This window comes from Schistocerca americana, chromosome 4, assembly GCF_021461395.2.
Source record: "Schistocerca americana isolate TAMUIC-IGC-003095 chromosome 4, iqSchAmer2.1, whole genome shotgun sequence".
Lineage (NCBI taxonomy): Eukaryota > Metazoa > Arthropoda > Insecta > Orthoptera > Acrididae > Schistocerca > Schistocerca americana.
The window spans coordinates 724506196-724526544 of NC_060122.1; the positions used below are offsets into that span (position 1 = coordinate 724506196).

A 20349-nucleotide genomic window follows, 5' to 3' on the forward strand; every position below is an offset into this window, starting at 1 on the left:
CCTCCAGGTGAAATCCATAGAAGAGTGAGCTCTGTGACTAGTGATGATTGTATTGACATCAGTAATATGTGATGTTGGATTGTTCTTGCTCGTAATGAGGGAAATGGTGGTGCTAACCTCAACGTGTGTGATGCTTATGGCAACCCTAAATCAGGTTGATAAACTCATCAGGGAAAATCATTGGATAACACACACAGCTTTCACAAGGGTGTTTACAGTCCATCATTGCAGTACAGAAAACTGTATGTGGTGGGTGCCTCGAATGCTCACTCCTGATATGAAACAGAGGAAAATGGACATTGGTCAACAATTTCTGTTGAATTTTGAGCAAAAAGGTGATGGAGTCTGTAACAACATTGTGACAGATGTTGAAGGCTGGTTTCACCATTTTGACCCTGAAAACAAGAGCATCAGTGGGGTTCTGCCACAGAGGATCACAGTTGCCAAGAAAGTTAGACTGTGCCATCAGCAGGCAAAGTCATGCTCAATGTTCTGGGAAGTTCAAGGTGTGATGCATTTGGAATTCATGCTTAAAGGCACCACCATAAACTCTGCAAGGTACTGAAAGACCCCCAGAAAACTGAAAGCACAACTTGGAAGAGTTTGTCGACACATGGTGCACCCCTCTCCTTCAGTGTGACAGTGCCAGACCACAAGAGTGCTGTGACATCTACAACAATCAGATGCTTTGGATACACTGTCATTGATCGTCCTCCATACAGTCCTCAATTGACCCCATCCTGTTTCTTCATCTGTTTCCAAAACTTGCAGAGCACTTTCGAGGACTTAACTTTGTTAGTGATGAAGTAGTGCCAGCAGAGATGATGATGTGGTTCTGTCAACAGTCAGACATTCTGCAGTGATGGTATCAACAAATTGGTGTCAAATTGGGATAAATGTGTGCATCACCAGGATGACAATTTTGAGAATTACATATGTGTGCAAAAAGCTGAGATTTTAGTCCCAGTTCTTTTGCAGAAAACAAGTGGCCCTCCCATGAAGTTTTACCAGAAAAATGTGGTTAACTCCATAGTTATAACAGTCAATTCTCAAAAGCAGCAAAACTGTTATTGCTGTGCAAAACTCCTGATCACTTTAAAATATGCACTACAGGTTCTTGTTGTGAAACAGAGAAGAAATTAATGGTCTATTTTTGGTATAAGATGTTACCCCAGAAAGAAAAATCCATTTTTCAGCAAAGCTTCCTCTGATATGACTCATCCTTACAGATTAAAACTGTGCACAGACTGAGAATGAGGTTCAAGTTTGCCCCTGATGAACAAACACAAAACTAATCTATTACTTTTCTCCTACTTCTCCTTAGTGAACTGAAGCAATCCTCTGCCCCACTTGTCATTGATGAAAAACACACACACACACACACACACACACACACACACACACACACACACACACACGCGCGCGCGCGCGCGCGCGCGCGCGCGCGCGCGCGCGCGCGCGCGCGCGCGCGCAAATATGAAACAGAGGAGACTGGACACATCACTTGCCACATAAACCCCTTGCTAATATACCTGTGCCATAATAGATACTGTGTATATTCATTAAACTATTATTTTTACCTGAACTTGTTCCAGGAAAAAATGGCTTCAAACGACTGGAAGCCCAAGTTCCAAAATTGAAAAAGCGGAATTCAGAAATGAAGCTCCAATTCGTCAATACTCATTTGCTTCTTTCACAGTCAAGCACTGACACTTGTTTTATGAACTGCTTACTAAAAAGTGATATAACATTGCTATTTTCCGTAAGTTAAATAACAATAAGCTACATACTTACAAATATTGATTTTTTGTCTTAAATAACAGAGGTCATATTTTATGATTTAATGTAAGGCAGTTGTTATAGTGAAATATGGAATGTCTAGCGTGCATGTGCATGTGAAAGCATGGGTTCATAACAGTGGCAAATGTGTTCTTGTAACCTGGCCGAATTGAAGTGTGTGTGCCTGGCAAAGAGGATATCTTTGTTATATTAGATGTGGAGGAAAAGATAATTTAGCTATTTCTGTATTTCAGGGCTAATGAAGACTGGAATAGTAGATAAAATATTGAACTGTCTGCATTATCGTCCCCTGTGTCTAATGGATACAAAATAAGAGTAACGATGACCAATTACTTCAAAATATTCCACTATCCTTCTGGGCATTTACTTTGCTTGGCTTTGCTATACATTACTCAACAACGCTTCTAGAGTTACATATGTAGCATTAAAAATTACACCTAATTTCTTATTTAAAGCAAAGTGAAAAAAAAAATCTAGTCAAATCTCAATTGCCCTCAATCCTTAAGCTATTCCTCACACTGATTGTGTTCCCCTGCTCCTACCCCAAACTATGCCATGCAACCGTGTCACTTCTCCCATCTGCTGCCATGCAGGAACCTGTTGTCCCTCCAATGTCCATCTCTTCTATTCCAGTGTCACATGCTGTGTCTTGATTCCTTTGCATATCATCAAACTCCTGTCAGACCCACTCCCCATTACTGTTCTTCCACCTCACCCTCAACCTCATCCTTGACTAATCCCTTCCCACCACTAAAGCAGAGGAAAGCTCCACATTCTGACCATGATTAGCCATGTCATTCTCTGGTAATGGTATCATTGGAAGCACTGTGGAGGGGTGTGGTGTCAGCACACTGCTGTCGGAGTTGTTTTCAGCTTTCTTGACCTTGGAGCCCCTACTTCTCACCCAAGTTGCTTCTCAGTTGACGTCATGAGGCTGAGTGCATGCTGTTCCAGCCCTCCCACCAAGGAAAAATTCCTGGCAGTACCGAGAATCGAAGCCAGGTCCTCCCAATAGCAGCCAGGCTCACTGACCAATGAGCTACAGAGGTGAACCTTGCACCACTACCTGTCAGTTTAATCTTCCTTCCCATCACGGCTCTCTTCTGCCACCAATACAGCCTTCACCGGTGCTGATATTCTAATTTTCACTCTCTCCATAGCCTACAGCTCTCTTGCTATTTAGTGTACGTACTGTATCCCAATAAACTGCCTCCTCCATGTCTGCCTACTTTGTTGTGATTCCCTGTTTCTCCCTTCTCTGATCTGGGGCTGCTCAATGCCATAAGTTCTTCAGTATCTTAAACTCAAGGCAGGGTTCAGCAACCACTGTTAAGTGTTGTAATGAAGATTGTCTGGGAGAGGAACCCTCAAATAACATAAAACATCTAGACTGAAATACTGCACTACAGTACCAAAAACAGTTTATTATTATTGAGAGGGACTTTTGTTTGGCCAAGTTTCATCTCTCTATATTAAAAAGTGATTAGAAGGAAACGAAATCTATGAAAAAAAAGGTATACATATGGCTTCATTATTACCAAGATGGCTACTTCACAACAAGCAACCAAACTTCTTACAGTATCAAATAGTCGCAGTGCCTGTCCTATTATTTGTGAATTGCACATCACCCTCAACTTTTATAAGGATGTTGTGAGGTCCTATGATATTGTCAACGTTGACATGCAAGGAACATCAGGAGAAAGAATTTAAAAAATTATGAAGAGTGTTAATGGCATGTATAGGATAGGTAAAATACGATTGGACCAGAGAACATTTACAATCAGACTAACACGGGATTGATCAGCCCCTCCTCTTGCTTCCAGTTTTTTCCCCTTTTTTTTAGTGAGTTTATGGACATTTAACTTGTACCATCCTGGAGCTCATATATGTGTTGATAGAAAATTGGTTTGTTTGCATGTTGTAAACAAAACATATCTAGTTTCTAGGGCACCCAAAGAAAAGGTGATTTGCATGTTTCTCTTCTCCACAAGAGCAGAAAGGTGTGTCTACAATTTACTGCATGTGAAGATATGTATGGCTGTTAGATGTGGTGCCTAAGCACCGAATTTGTATGGGATGGCCACCGTTGACATCAGTCCATCACTGTGGTCAGTTTATGAGGTGCATTCAAGTTATAATTACTCAGATGTTCGTTCTTTCTTTTTTCTTTTTTATTCAGAGCTGGAAATGGATTGAAAAACATGGTATGTTTTAAAGTACAGGTGCACTTGTGAATGTGTGTGAGGTAGCAGCACTTACAGCACACAGATCTCAAGTGGCAGCAATGAAAGTGAAGACAGTTTTGGTACTTAAAACGGTGTGTTTTCATTACAAGGACCATGTGTAATCATTCATTTCTTGCACTTGCGCGGTGTGATACCAACTGAAGTTCAATGCCAGTTTAGTGAGACATGTATTTATGTATCATGGATGTATCTAATGTACATTCATAAGTGCTACAGTTCCACAGAAGGCAGAATGTCATATGAAACCAAAGACAAAATCTCGGCCACGTACCAGTTGATCTGACGACATGATGATGGAGCAAGTGGAGAAAGTTGCTTTGGAGGTTCACAGAATGAGTGTGGCAGACATCACCTCCACAGTTGGCCTTTCCAAGGAATTTGTGCGCACAATACTATATGAAGACTTGGCAAATACAAAAAGTGTCCTCAAGGTGGTTGCCACGAATGCGACAGTCGTCCACAAGTCTGTTATATGGTATGTTGCCATGCCATCTTGACATCTGATTGCATTGGACATGAGTTGTAAGCAGACTGTCCTTGTTGATGAAAGCTCAAAGAGAGCTGTTTACAAAGTCAGTAGGTAATTGGAAAGCTCGGATGATCGTAACGTTAACAAACAATTTCTGAGGGAGCTAGGTGGTGCATGAATAACAGTCTTTATTACATTGAAAGGAGATATCTGCGATCGGGTATGCAGAGACGTTGACAGTAAACATAGCCATGGCAGCAGAAGGCATGGCCGGTGAGAAGAAAGGTACGACTGACTGATTTGTCATGTGCAACATTTTCACTGCTGGGAACACCATCACTAACGCTACTGTGACCCGTGACAGGTAGTGAGGGAGTGCGAGTTGGGAGTGCCTACTGAATACTTGCCAGGAATTAAGTTACTTGTCGTAGCTACACTTAGGATGAGCTCTGAGTCATCATCATCTGAGGTGTGGCTGGCAAGGAACCACACTGGTGGAACTTGTTGTAGGGAGACTGGGTGGTTTGCTATGAACCATGAGTGTCATTGTATTTTCTGAGGGACTGACAACCTGATAGGGCCCCAAATATGACAGAGTTAGGACTGAACAAACAGTGTCATCTTGTAACATAATAGTCACAGCTTGCAATGCCTTTCTGGAGAAAAACTTGGAGTAATGTATGTGCTTGGGTTCATGGTATGTGTATGCGCGTGATACGAGAGTGAACTTGCTGAACTAGAGGACAGTACCTTGTTGCCACTAGTATTAGAGCTCCCAACAAATTCAGCAGGTAGTACGAGGGGCTCAACGTAAAGGATTTCTGCCAGCAAGGAATTCAAATCATCTTGATAGGCTGTGTGTATGCCCGGTAGAACCTGTGGAAGTGCATCAGACAGAGAGTCTTAAGTGACACATTAAAGCTACTTTCAGTGCTTGTTGCCAGCATTTGACCAATAAGTTACTTTGTGGGTGATAAGCTATAATAAGAAATTTGCTTGGCACCACATAGAATGCACAAGCAGTCAAAGAGCAAAGATTGGAACTGGCAGTTCTGATCCAGGGTGGTGGATGAAGGGGGGGGGGGGGGGGGTGTGAAGAAGAAAGAAGGTCCGATGAAGGGGGAGAGGTACAAGTGGTCATGGTGTATTTGTTGATGTATCACAAAGGACCGGCTGCGCAACACCAGGGAAGAGCAAGTTGGGATGTGCAGGGAGGTGGAGAGAGGCTTGTAATAGCATGAAGGCACGACATATAATCTACTACAGTGTTATCCGTGCCTTTGATAAAATAGGTATCTGTCGTATATTAGCTGATGAAGTCCACATGCTGAAAACGGGAGATCACTGGTGGGATTACACAGCGTGTCAATGAGGTGATGGTGGTCCATGTAAATAGTGACGTTGTGTGCTATATATTCTCTCAAAAATAGCTTTTGGCTTCATAGAGAGCAAGAAGTTCCCTTCAAAGGCAGACCACTTATGCTGAGAAAGACAGTTTTTTGGAAAAGAAGTGCAATGACTGAGTGGTGTTGTCTATATGTTGTTGCAACACTAGTATTAGAGTCCTCCACAAATCCAGCAGGTAGTATGGGGGGCTTGATGTAAAAGACTTCTACCAGTGAGGCGATATCGCTAGCATCAGTAATGATTGAAATTAGGGCATCGGTGTTGGGCTGAGCTAGTGTGACTGCATCAGCTAGAGCCATTTTCAGATCATTAAAGGCTTGAGTCATGTCTTGGGAAAACGTGACTTTGCTATCACCTGTAGTATGCTTGTCTCGTGAGGTGTCAGTTAGGGGCACTTAGAGAGACAGCATGAGGAATGTGTCATCAGAAAAAATTGATTGTGCTCAAGAAATGCTGAGGGCATGGCTGGTGTTATGCTCATAGTGTGAGCGATGCATTCAGATACGAGACAGAAACCTTTACAGTTTACAGTGCGATCTGTGAAAGTAACTCCATTAAGACGCAACTGTGATCTGTCATTTATCTCTACGCCATTATCAGAGAGTTTGTGGAGTACTTGAGAAAGGTGCTGCTCATGTTCTTCAGCAGAGACAGAAAAAAAATTAAAATGTCATAAATATAAGCGTAACAAAATGGAAACTGGAGAAATAGTGTCAACAAAACGTTGCCACATCTGAGCTGTACTTTTGAGTCCATAAGGCATAAAGTAGTATTCGAACAAGCCAAAGGGAGTTATAATGGCAATTTTAGGGCGTCATCTTTGTACATTGGAATTTGGGGATATGTCTTATGACAGTCAGTGACACTGAAATGCTGAGCACCATGTAATAGCAATGCAAAATCTTGAATGTGGGGGATGGGGTGATTGTGACCAATTGCCATCGGAAGAACATCCATTTCCTGTGCTTACCAGTTCCTGAATGCACTAATTAGCAAGGTGAAGTTTTGTAGCTGACAGGTGGCATGCTTTCTCTTGGACAGGAGGTCCTTTGGTGGTATGTAGTCTATGAGAATTATTGTTTGTAATAACCTTAATGGATGCCATTAGCACATTTGAAGTCACATGAGCAGTAGGCACACGTCACATGCAGTACTGTTAAAAAGAGGACTGATCTGAAGTGCGGGCTGTCAAGGCTGCCTCTGCTGAGTATGTCATGGGCGTGGTTGGCGTAATCTGCAGGTGCGGAGGCTGGATTGTCTGCCATTTGGTCTGGTGACTTGGTGAGGAGGGCGTAGTCCGCATTTGTGGTGGGTGCGATGATGCAGGCTTGTACAAGTTTGGTGGGAGTGCTAGAGGTAGCTGCATAGCTCACTGGCTCGACTTTTGTGAAGGGGGCATCGTCTGCCTGGATGGCAGGCTTGTTGTTGAAGCTCTGTTGTAGAGGCAGAAGTTTGCTTGCTGTTTGAGCAAGATGCCTGTTTGAAGTGAACCTTCTCGGCGACAGCCGTGACTGCAGTTGCAGGATTTGGCTGCACAACATGCAGTACTAATGGGTGTTCCTGATGAGAGTGCAGCAATGTTTGTCCATGCACATACCAGATGTACTAACGTGTTGTTGAGTGCCTGCAGTGATGCATTTGCCACGTGTAGAGCTCTGATATCGTGGTGCTGGTTGGGGAGTTTGCACAATGAATTTACCAAGTCAGAAGTGAGACATGTGAGTTCAGCTAACTGTAGCAGTCGTCACTCTTGAATTTGTAGATACTCTGACAGAGGAGCCCTCAGTGCTTTGGGTGGAGGAATGCTGTGACAGTGTGGCCATTGAAAGGTCTGGAGAGAGTCCGTAGTGTTGTAGAAAGTCTATGTCTGTACAGGTTCGTAGATGTCAGCCACATTAAATGTCCACTCAAAACAAAATGGTTAAGATGAATGAAGCCATGGACCATGACGTGACAAGTTGTTAGCCACTCACAGAGTCAGGGCAGAAGGTGTCTGTGGTGTAGCAGACAACGCTGGGATTATAACACTAGTATCTGCACGAGTGTCGACCAGGAAGAGCATGTCATTGTTGAGGTCGTGAACATAAAATCTGCCTTGCGGTAGTTGTTTATTATGTGATGGCTGGTGTTGATGTAGGTGCCCTGTAGGCTGCCTGCAAGATGTAGCATGTAATTCATCCTGTGGTACAAGTTTGGGTCTGGCGAACAAGGCGGGCAGCACTTCTAAGTCGCATCCCCACGGTTGATTAGCGACACCTGTCGTCTTGATGGTGTACCTTGTTGGAGGCCGAGCAAGCAGGAGTGGTGGGACTAGCATACTTGTTACTTCTGCCACCAGGTAGCACCTCAACCAGCGTTGTCGACTGGTACGCACAAAACTGTGTTCTGGTGTTCACAGGATTGTCAACTGTCGGCGGTGCTGATGAACTCTGCACGGAGATGAGTTGATCATGTCTTACGATTTTGTAGGCATCATCTGCCAGCTGTAAACATCTTTCTAGTGGGTCGGTAGCATGGAATAAGAGTTGTAGTCAGAGGGCTTGACAGTATTTTAACTATTCAGAGCAAACACAGCATTTCATCTGATAGGAATGAAGTTTCTATTAATGCTCTAATCTTTTGTCAAAGTTGAGAAGGTGTGAGCTCACTGAGCGATACTTCATGCACTAAGTGATGAACTGCCTCTTGGGGGGGGACTTCGACAATTGTTCAAGAATTGTGGATTTTTTATTTTTGTAGTGGTCCCTCGTCAGTGCTGCGTGGCTGAGATCGGACATCAAATCTGTATGCTTGTATAGAGTTGTAAGCACTGCGAAGAACCACACTTCGTCAGATAGGATGCCTTGGATGTTCAAAATGCTGTCCACTAAAGAAAACCGTGTCTTCGGACATGTCCTTACAAGAGGTACATGTATATAAACCAGCATAGCAGGCGCTGTAACAGACACGACCAGCGTGACAAAAAAGGGCGTGGCCATTGAAAATCAGACTGCACAACATAGTGTACTATGTGCATTGTTTACAGGTTCAGGTGCACTAAAAATGCTTGATGTAGGAGCACTGGACAAGGTGGAAATGGTGAAAGTCAAATTGTTCATTGGTGTTCATGCACTGCTTCTGTTGCGCTGGGCTTAACACTCGTGGGTTGTTGTTGAATCGAGTGAGGTTATGTGTACATGTTGGCAATTAGGTGTCTGGTGGAAAGCCGGCCGCCTGGGTTGTAAGTTAGGCTCAGCAAGCTTGACAAACTGGTCATGCAACATTACAGGTTCTTCACGCACTGAAAAACCACTCGAAGGAGCGATATAATATGTTAAATGTCCTGGGAAATGTCCATGGGACATAGAAACTAATCCAGCAAAGTTCATTATCTGCACTGTTTTTTGAGCGAGCTGTACCGGCAACAGTTCAGTTTTCAAATTTCACACAATTCAAAGCACCATGGTGACAGATCAGAGCAGGGGAAATAAGCACAGGTGATGTGATGGATGAAGTCAGTTGTTGTGTTGTAGCAGTCATTATTGTTGGTCACATTGTCCTGTGTTGTTTCATACGAGGAAATTGCCCGAATCATGGAAGTTCGTGGAAAACGTGTAACACGGGGTCACCAGTGTAGGTGCAGGTGCTTTTCATAGTGAAATAACATCACAGACACCATTTTAAATGAATAATGCTTTATTATGAGTTACATATTTACACAAGTGATCGCACAGTTCAACAGTAAACAAGAGATTGTCCGGCTCCACTGTACGAGCCAAAGATATTATAATAGATACTTCACATTACTTCATCATTGGTTGATCAGAGTCTTTGCATCTTTGTCTATAGTGTTTGCTTCTTAGATAATTGCATTTCTTTGTTCTGTGTATATGTTGCTGAAGTGACTTCATAAAGCATCCAATTCGCTTATTGCTCGCTCAACATAGAACAAACTCTCCATCAGTAGTGAAAGTGTTGTCTGTCGTATCCCAGGATTTTAATTTTGGTGCAACAGGATGCATCAGGAACACGACATTTATGGTCACGTAATAAGTAGCATTTGGTAAATTTTTCTTGGTGCACACACTCCTTAGTTCTGACTTTGTAGAAGTCACTAATAGTCAAAAATCTTTGGGCCACAAGTCTTTTCTTTGGTCTGCTACCAATCTTGATAGCACAAAAAGGTCTTTACAACAAACAATCTCTACTACATTGCTACACACAATATTGTTATTGCATCTCCTTTGCTTTTGGGAACTGAAATTCTGTATCTTATAAAATTAAGCATGTCCTTTATAATCTAATCCCAGTGCAGTTAATGACATTTTATTGTACTAGAACATGAATTTTTGCAGACAATTTACTTCCTGTCTCAGCTTTTATGTATGCAACTTTCTTTGCACACTTTTGTAAGGAAAAAGTGTAAAAAAACATTACTAAGTAATTTTGTATAGTATCAAGTTAAAGCATGTAAAATGCATAATTATAGCAAAATACATAAAAACATGTAGTGATAAAAAGAAATAAACGAATACCCCATTCATTAAGGGAGCAATATTTTATAATTCTCTGCCAAACAACCTGAAACAGCTTTCTGGTAGAATTTTTAAAAATGAGTTAAAAAATGGCTTATATTGAAGTGCCCATACAGTATGGTGCTGACATGATTTGACCTCAGGAATGCTATGTTAAATATACTTAAATGATCTTTTACTTAATAGCATGTAATCTATTTATATTGTGTATCAATAAGCTAAATGTAATTATTGTAACATTGCCCATGCATGTTAAATACATGTTTCGAGCTGTAAGATAAATAAATAAATAAAAAACATAATTTGTGAAGATTTACACTTTTCATGTGAGGAGGAACAAAGGAAAAGGTTATGTAATTGCATAAAAATCTGGGCTCTACTGATCACTTAAACAGTGTGCCAAATGTATACTAATATTTTTTTGTTTCCCAGCTGTACAACTACATGTTAGGGACACTTGACTTGTCCTTAAAGATGATGCAATGAGCCAGCTTCTCTATTTTGGATGTTTTTTACCTTTTTAAGATCCTTTTGTGCACTTCCCTTTTATAGAAGTTTTATTATTTTATATACTTTACTGTTCTTGTTCACCAATTTCCTTATTGTAACCATACATTAACTCAGATTTGTGCTGATGATTGCACTGTCTGGCACTGTTCAGACAAAAGCAACCACCACATGTGCCTGCATGTAGTCTGTCAGTCGTCCAAGACATGTTGTGCACATACCATTCAATCATTTCTTCCTTCACACTTCTTTCTATTTCTCATCGAAGGTCACCATCCATTTTGTGCAACTTGAACTAGTGGACAAATGTGTTTGTATTTGGAAATATCGTAATTTATAACCATGCCTCAGATTCTTAGGTACAGTGAATTCCATAAGGTATATAATTAATTTATGTTTGAGTTCCATCTTTTTGTCAACCTTTGTGGCCTTACATGTTATTGGTTCAGCTACTATCCTGTTCAAGCAACTGGAACACGGTATCTTTCTTCTGCAGAGTTTTGTTAGATATCTGCATTTTTAATTTCTCAGGTGTTATCCACCCCTTCTCAAGTCTTAAGTTCTCAAGTTGTAAAGTACCACAATCTTTTCCTTGTAACCTGCCTGAACTGAGTGTTAAGTCTCCCTTGCTCTCTTATTTATTGCCGGACTTTAAAGTATAAAATTTATATAGTACAGTTGTTATCTTCACATTAATTGCCTAAATTCTTGTTAGTGATTGTTTGGTAAAGGAAACTATATTTTCTTTGTTGACAGAAGAAATTCGTCATCTTGTTGTAGTGACACATTTTGGTCCAAAGTTTGAGCATTGTTGCAGTTGCTCCAAAAAATCATAATTTCATACCTCTTTTTTTATCTGTTAGTGAATGCAGTTTGACACACACTGTAAGAACTTTCCTTTTTGGTGCCGTAAATAGCTATCTCCTTTTGCAGTTATAAATGTGGGAGATAATGAATCATTGAGAAATATTCGCTTGTATTTAAGTTGTCTGTCTGTTAGTTGATATTGTGTTGGCCAAGAATTTGAGTTTTTGCTGTAATTGCTACAATCTGTCTTTCAGAACTATAAAAACTCTTTTGGACTATCATATAGTTACTGAAATGTAAAAGAATCTAAACTAAAATCTGTAACAACTTGCAGTTTTTAAGTTGTCATCAGTTGTCACATCAACTTCTGTACCATAAACCACTTATCCTATAGGATGTCATTATTACTTTTAGATAATTTAATAGGCTCAGATTATTTGGGGTATCTGTGACATTTCTGTTGTGGTCTAAATTCTTGTTTCCTACAAATGAATATACAGGATGGTCATGAAATAGGCTCTGCCATTGATTGCCAATATATTTAGAACAAAATGAAATGAAGTCACCATTTTACAATGATAACAGTAGTGTAATGTTTTCTCAAGTGTTGAGCGGTTCTCAGTACAAACTGGTGAGTACCTCAATAACTCCTGTTAAATGTCAGCAATGTTTCCTGTGTATCCAGAAACTCTTATCTGATTTCTGCCATGTTGCTGCAAGGTGGTACAATGGTATCATCCTGTATTAAACCTTATCTGTCCTTTCATAAATTTAAGATGGATAAGGGAGAAAGGAAACAGAAGGGAAGGAACAAACTATATCGGCTGCATTGGGACTTTATGCGGAATCAGTGGTGACGAGTGAAAATGTGTGCTGGACCAGGAGACGAACCTGGAATCTGCTGTTTTACTAGGCTGCAGCTCATGGTCTAGTGGTTAGTGTTGGTGCCTCTGGATCACAGGGTCCTGGGTTCGATTCCCAACTGGGTCACGGTTTTTTCTGGCCTGGGACTGGGTGTTTGTATTGTCCTGATCATTTCCTCATTCTGGGAAACGGTGAGTCTGTACAGTGAAAAGATTGGGAATTTGTACTGGCACTGATAGCCAAGCTGTTGATCACCCCACAAACTGATACTGTCATCATCATCATCATCATCATCATCATCATCATCATCATCCGTTTACTAGGCAGTTGCTTACACTGTACCTGGAGACTGTGTTTATTGCAAATGTGTAGACACTCTCGGCACACCCCCTGCCTAACTCACATTCACACCTAGCACCACCTATCTGCGGTCTTTGTCCATGTCCTCTACGCTTGCTAATTTTTGATTCACTGAAGGTTGAACGTAAATGTGCATCTGCACTGAGGGTTGTGGATTCATTGCCCATTGATGTGAATCAGTTATATGAATGCGTGGTGTCTGTTCTTTCCTTTGTTATCTCCCATCCATGTTTGATTTATATATGTATCACAGCCTCAGATTTTGTGTGGTGTCTGTTCTTTTTGACATGTTGGAAAGAATAGACACCACACATTCATATAAGCTTACCTGTTCTGATTTATCAGCCTACATCTAATTGTCTTATTGTTGACAGGACTTTCAAACAAAAAAAGTTGTGTGTTAAGTGTCCCCTTCCCCTTTTGTGAATGAATGCTGCTTGCTTTTCAGGTTTTTGTGTGTGTTCCACTGTAGTTTTCTATTCTCGACTCCTCCTTTGTGTAGTACTGTGCTCCAAATTGTATTTTATAAGCTTGTGTGAGGAAGGATAATATCTCGGGTCTAAATAAAAGGACGCTGCTGTCATCTCTCCAATTTATATAGTCACACATTGTAGTTTTAAATTTAGTGTGTAGTGGAGAGTACTTACTTTCTATACTTGGAAATTTTCTCTTGTTTGAGTACTAACCGTAGAGTGTTCTTTTGTACGTGAAAATATCTCATGAGTATAAAACAGTTGTCATAATTATTCAAACCTTGCTATACTAAGTGCAAATCTTTCAAGTATTTGGGAAATGTTTAAGTTCATTCTTAACTAACCAAGGTATACTTGAGAGATTTTTAGGCCTCGTAAATTTTTCACTAGTCATTTATTGTCAATACACTTCATTGCTGACAAAATTGTTCTTTCTTTTTTTGTGATTTTTCAGGAAGAAGTGGCTACAGGAAACAGGCAGTCCTATGGCCAAGGTAGAAAAAGTAGAATTCAAAAATGAAGTCAAAATTACTTCATGTTCAAATAATGACTTCAAGCTAAAGAATTAAATTTATGTATTATTTATTTGTGAATATTACACTTGTTTCTAAACTATTTATTTATTTATTTATTTATCTATTTATCTATCTTTCATACCAAAGAATTTGTTGCTGCTTTTATTTTGTAACAAAAATTTTAAATAATCACAGATAACTACATTTTTTGAGGTATATAATACCACTGTTTTCAGAGGTCTAAACATTGTTGATTTGATATTTTGATGGATACAGGCAGTTGACTTGTGATGATTTGCAGACATTGCATTTTAACAAAACACACTGCAAGTATAACAAGTGATGTATTTTAACAACAGAAATTTGCTGCCTAGCTGTGTAAATGGTGCTCCTGGATTGTTCTCATTCATATTATTAATTCTGAGTATCTAGAATTTTTGTATGTCACTGACCAACAACAAATATGGTTTGCAAAATAAAAATTGTAAAACATCTTACTGTAACCATGTTTTTTTTTCCTTCATCCCCTCATTTATTACTCACTATGATTTTCAGTTAGACATTAGTAAAAACCATGTTAATCAGTCGCTGGCAGAATTTAATTTTGTCTGCTTCCTTTTTACTGTTGCGTGAGTAAGTTGCTCAGAGAACAATGAAAGGAAAAAGTAGACGGAGTATTGCTGGGTGTTTACATATGAAAATAGTTATTTCTGATGTAATGTGTTGTACCCTATCATCTGTTTCATCATCAGATTGCATGCTATAAACTTATATTTAATTAAATAGAAGTACAAATGATATTTTGATGAAGTCGTAATCTGAAGGAATTAAGTTGGGGAAAAAAAGTTTCGGTTTACTTGTTACATCAGATCTGTGTAAAATCTTGAGCTCATGGTGAAATCCTCCAATCTTCTTTGTCAGCAACAAATGATTGACATGGCTAATGTTGTTGTGACTGTTAATAGCAATTAGACAGCTTGTGATTGGTTAGTGTATGTCATGCTGCAAGAAATTGTGTCCCTGTCTGCACATGCGGTGCCAGTACACCCATAAAAAAAAAAAAAAAAATTCAGTGCATTTCTCTCTGTCTTCTCAGTGTTGAGAAATTGCTTCCACAGAATACTAATATTATAACTGCAGTCATGGTTGAAGCTGTCAGAAGTTCCAATTTCTACTGCTTCTTTAATGTACTGAATCTCAGTACATATAAGTGTGGAACAAGATTTTAGTTTCATCAAACATTATTCTGTGTCTATTTGAGAGAATAGTTCAGTCAGTGGCTGCTGAAATCTATGTTTCTATCCCTTCACAATCAAGGTAATAACCAAATGGAAAAAAGGTAAGTTGAAGAAAAAGCGAAGTGAAAACAATGGTTATCAGGACTTAATTATCACAAGCTGTCTCATAAAACCAAAATTAAGACAGAATAGACACTGAGACGCTATTGTTCTGTGATGTATCTTTGAGATTACAGCATTGTCTGTTCTCCGTAAGTTGCTACTGTGAGGTCAAGTGATTTTAGTTAATCAGCAGACCGGAACAGCAAGGAAAATGGAAAGAGGGATTCAGAATTTCTCATATTGTTATTTTAGAAAATAAATTAAATTTTCTTCACTCTCTGAGACTATAGCCCCCTGTACAAGGCACAGGAGTAAGTGATTAAATGTACAATTTTTTAGAGCACGTTTAGAAGATATATGTGGAATGTGAGGTGACCATTCCATGTGCAGAGGTTTAGAATGATTTGCATGTTTAGTGGTCAGCTTACACGCCACATACACTATGGGTCAAGTTTTAGATCAGTGTAACAACTATGGATTTGTGGTTAAAACAGGGATTTCACTTTGAATGTTCAATCATTTCCCTGTTCTGATAGTAAAACATGTATAAATGTGTAAAGACTGTTGTGTACTTGAATGATTGTTCTCATAGAGGGATACTGATGAGTATCCACAATAATATTGAGCCTTTGCCTAAGAGGGTGCCATTCGAAAGGGCCTCATTCCTTCAGCTGTTTGCATGGCAATCAGTTCACATTAGTTTACAGTTCACTGTGTGCACTACTAGTGGTTTGTATCTGTTCAGGCTGGAACCTGATTACCTCCTAATGGGACAAAAGCAGGAGATTTGAACTGAAAAATGTGGGGTAATTGTAGCTCTGCATCAGGAAGTCTAGTCTCTTAAGACATTAGCAACAAAAGGAAGTGTAGCCCAATCTACACTGGTGTATACATCACGGGGTTCAAGCAAACTGATGCAAATGTGTTCTGCAATCTGGAAGACCCCCCCAAGTAATGTCACACAAGGAATATCAGTTCGTGTATGTACAGACCACATGACAGAGGACTGGTACCGCACCTGAAATTCACAAGGGAGTAAACAGTATGTCAGCAGCTCCAATCTCTGTCTCAACAGTGCAACAAAGTTTAACTGGGTGCTTAGCAGCCAAAGAGCCTTTATTATGCAAACAAAATGATGTGAAAAGATGCAGTGGGCACAGAAACGTAAAAACTGGAGCATGCAGCAATGATCTGAGGTACTACTCATATACAAATCTAAGTTTGAAGTGTCTGAAAGCCATCATTGAATGTATGTTCATTGACTTCGTGGAGAGTGTATGAAGAGTCAGAATGTCAGTGGTGAAGCATGGTGGAGGTTCAGTCATGGCATGGGGATGTTTCGCAAGCGATAAAGTCAGTGGTCTATTGAGAATTAATGAAACATTAAAAAAAGAAAGTATATCGCAGGAGTCTGATTGACAATGCAGTTCCATCTGACAAAAGACTTGTTGATCATGGGTTTGCTCTGCAGCAGGACAATGATCCCAAATATTCTTCTAAATTGTGCATAGGATATGTCAGCAGGACAGAGAAATGTGGGGAGCTGAAGAATATGATTTGGCGAAGACAGTCCCGTGCCTTAAATCCATTGCACTGTTATGGGATGAGCTCGACAAGATGGTCAGAAAACTGAGGCCATCGAATGTTGAAGATCTGTGGAATAATTAATGGACATGTTGGACTGCAGTATCTGCAAAACCACTACAGAAACTCGTCTCCAGAATCAAAGGATTTGTGCAGTTGTTCTGAAGGCAAAAGGTGGGTTCTTTGAAGAGACTAAAATCTAAACCATATTGTATTGTACCTAATGGTAGAGAGGGATAATATTTATTTTGTTGGTCTGTCAAGTTCATACTTTGAAGTAAAGTATATGGTTTTTAATCAGGGATGATCGAAAACTTTTGGCCGGTATTGTACATTTAAAATGTCTACTAGACCTTTAGTCATGACATTCCTTTGTTGTATAGTGTAGCTATAAAGCTAATACGTGGGTGGTTTGATAAATCTAGTAAAAAAAACATGAAAAATCTGTTTCACAAACAACTCGGCTTAATTCTATCTCCTTTGAACAATATACACTTTAATCCCAGGGATCCTCAAGTTTTTGCATTGCATCTGAAAAATAGGTTTGTCCAATTTCTTTCCAGAAATCCACAGTTTGAAGTTATGAAAGAGGAATAAATCACTTGGGACTAAGTCTGGTGAATAGCAATCCAATTCAAAGCCAAATTCATGCAATTTCGCCATTGTTATCACTGGTGTGGAATGGTGCATTATCCTGGTGAAAGAGTAATTTTTGTTTGTCAATGAATGTTTCAAGTGGTTCAACAATGAAGCGTACTAGGGTCCTGTTACAGTTCTGCCTTTTTCAAGTAATCTATGAAGATTATTCCATGGGAATCCTAAAAAAAAAAAAAGGTCATCACTGTACCATCTGACAATATGATATTTGCCTTTTTCACTGCACTTTCACCAGTCTTTGTCACCTGTTTTGACCGTTGAGTTGTGATGTATCCAGGTTTCATCGACAGTCATAAATCAGTGCAAAATGTTTTGCAGATTGCGATTAAACATCGTCAGACATTGTGTTGAATTGTTGTGCTGGATGAGTATTTTGTTGAAATTGTGAGCAATTGTGCCACCCACCTCGCATGCAGATTCTTCACAGCCAATTCTCCAAGCAGGATAGTTTGCACTCGCTCAGTTGAGATGCCTATAGTGTCTGCAGTCTCACTAATTTTTATTTGGAGGTCTTGCATTACCATATCATTGTTTTTTGTCAATGGTTTCCTTTTTGGTGACCTCAGTTGGACGACTCAAGCGTGCTTTGTCTTCGGTGCGCGTCCAACCGCATTTAAATTCATTAATCCGAAAGTAAATGGTCTTCAGTTATATTGCACAGTGCATGTGAACTTCATCAGAGTTCTGTTTTGATTTATGTGACAGTCCAACCCTTCAAATGAAAATATTTAATAGCACCATGAAACTAAATTGTCTAAATTTTCAATCACAGCTGACACGCTGACCAATTCAAATGGCTGTCAACAATGAACTTTACACTGTACATTGTTGAAATTCTTTATACAGTAAAAACCCCTCAAAAGAGAATTGCATGGGATTAAAATAAACTTTTGAATTGGACAAAAAAATGGCTCTGAGCACTATGGGACTCAACTGCTATGGTCATAAGTCCCCTAGAACTTAGAACTACTTAAACCTAACTAACCTAAGGACATCACACACATCCATGCCCGAGGCATGATTCGAACCTGCGACCGTAGTGGTCGTGCAGTTCCAGACTGTAGCGCCTTTAACCGCTCGGCCACTCCGGCCGGCTTGAATTGGACAAGTTTCTGGATTACACAGAACTCACTATGCCACATAAAATGTCAGGTATCGTGCACAAAAGTACAAATTTGTAATTATGCATGTATTTATGTAGCTTCATTACCACACAGTAATGTTCATTTACTGTATATTGTATAACAGAGCACCAGACTATTACATTAATGATAAATAATATGGCATTTCTATATTTTTACTCTAACTTTAAATTCATTTATAGTTCTATGTACACACATCTTATTCCCATATTTAATTTGCTTTACATTTAACTTTTTTGCTACATATCAAAGAGGAAAACCTGTTTCAAGTTCCTATTCAGAATTGTTGTTAGTTCAGTTTTTTGCTCTGTACAATAGTTTCAATAGCTTGCGAGAATTTGTGCATGCTGCAAACTGCATAACATCGTTTAGGCATGCAATAGCTTCCTCGGGCTTATTAGTTTTCCTATGGACATCATTTTGCTCCTTCTTTCTCTTCTTCATTTCTTCCTGATCATCTTCTGTGTTGTGGATTTCTATTAAATCTGTTGCTGAAGTAAAACTGGAATGAGTTGTCAGATAGTCATTTCGAATGTAGTCATCTTCGCTACCTGAAATGTTTCACATTTTAAGTAATTCAGCAATTGCTGCTGCATTTCTTTGAGGCTCAATGTCCACAGAAGCGTCTTGTTCTTCACCTCCAAACCCCCCTTACTTGTAGCACTTGGTAACCGTTTCCGTATTTTTACCCCCCCCCCCCCCCCCCCCCATATTGCCAAGCCAATCTAATTTATCACATCCAGGATAGAAACTGTCCGTTTAAGAGCAAATGCACTTTCGACTTCAACACTAAGAATAAGAGAATGCGTCAATAACCACCTATAATGGAATCAAATGGCTAAATAAAACCTTGGCCCATTGCTTATGTGAGGCTGGTTGAACCTGGCCAGTTTTAAGTTTGTTAACTTGACTTTCGGGTGGTGGGATGAGATGCATTACCTAGAAAAAGAACTTGGCGATTTACTGTTTTCATTTTGGCAGTGGTATAGCCGAGCCCATTCTTCCGTAAGACCCTCACCGTCCACGTCTTTTTATTGCTTCGCCATGTGACTGGAAACTTAGTTGCGTGTATGTTTTTGAAAGAACGCGGTTTTTCCACCTTTCCAATCATCAGTGGCGTCTCCATTTCACATAACATGTTTCCACATTGTGTTACCGTGAGTCTTTCCTTGGAAATTTTTCCGCAGGAGTGTTTTTCACCTCGAATTGCTAGAGATTTTGAAGGTAGTGCGCGATAAGAGTCCAGATTCATCGGCATTGAACACGTCTTACGGGCCATAATTCACAAATACGTTGTACAGCATTGTCTGCCATTCTGTTGCTACACATCCTTAGCTTCCCCACATACTTCACTCCACACGATGTGCGTAGTTCAACACGGGTCCTGACAGAGGTAAGTTTCTTTTTTTTCTTTCTTTTTTTTCCGCGCATTTGCGAACCATTCCTAAAGTATCTCGTTGATTTCTTCGTTTCTCATCTTCTTCGCTTTTCTTTTCGTTTGCTCGTTCCCTTTCATCCATTCGTCCTGTATCTTATCCTTCTTTCCTAAGGTACCATAAATTTATGTTACCGCATTTGAAACTTAGCCTTATTTCGTGTACAGAGAGAATTGTTTCTTTCTCACTCACCTCGATTACCTTAATCTTTTCGTTAATTATTAGCGA

General features: G+C 39.8%; 1 protein-coding gene across 2 annotated transcripts in view; it reads left to right on the top strand.

The window, feature by feature from the left end:
• The window catches only part of LOC124612611 (acylphosphatase-2-like), a 71001-nt gene extending 56536 nt beyond the window's left edge, over positions 1 to 14465 (top strand). The window contains exons 4-5 of one of the 2 annotated variants that reach the window (XM_047140905.1): positions 1596 to 1762; positions 13902 to 14062. In XM_047140905.1, the coding sequence (XP_046996861.1) occupies positions 1596 to 1710 (115 nt within the window). In that variant the 3' untranslated portion in view covers positions 1711 to 1762; positions 13902 to 14062. Of the gene's footprint in view, positions 1 to 1595; positions 1763 to 13901 lie in introns of both variants that reach the window. The other variant, XM_047140904.1, reaches the window with a different exon arrangement.
• Positions 14466 to 20349: the final 5884 nt, after the last annotated feature.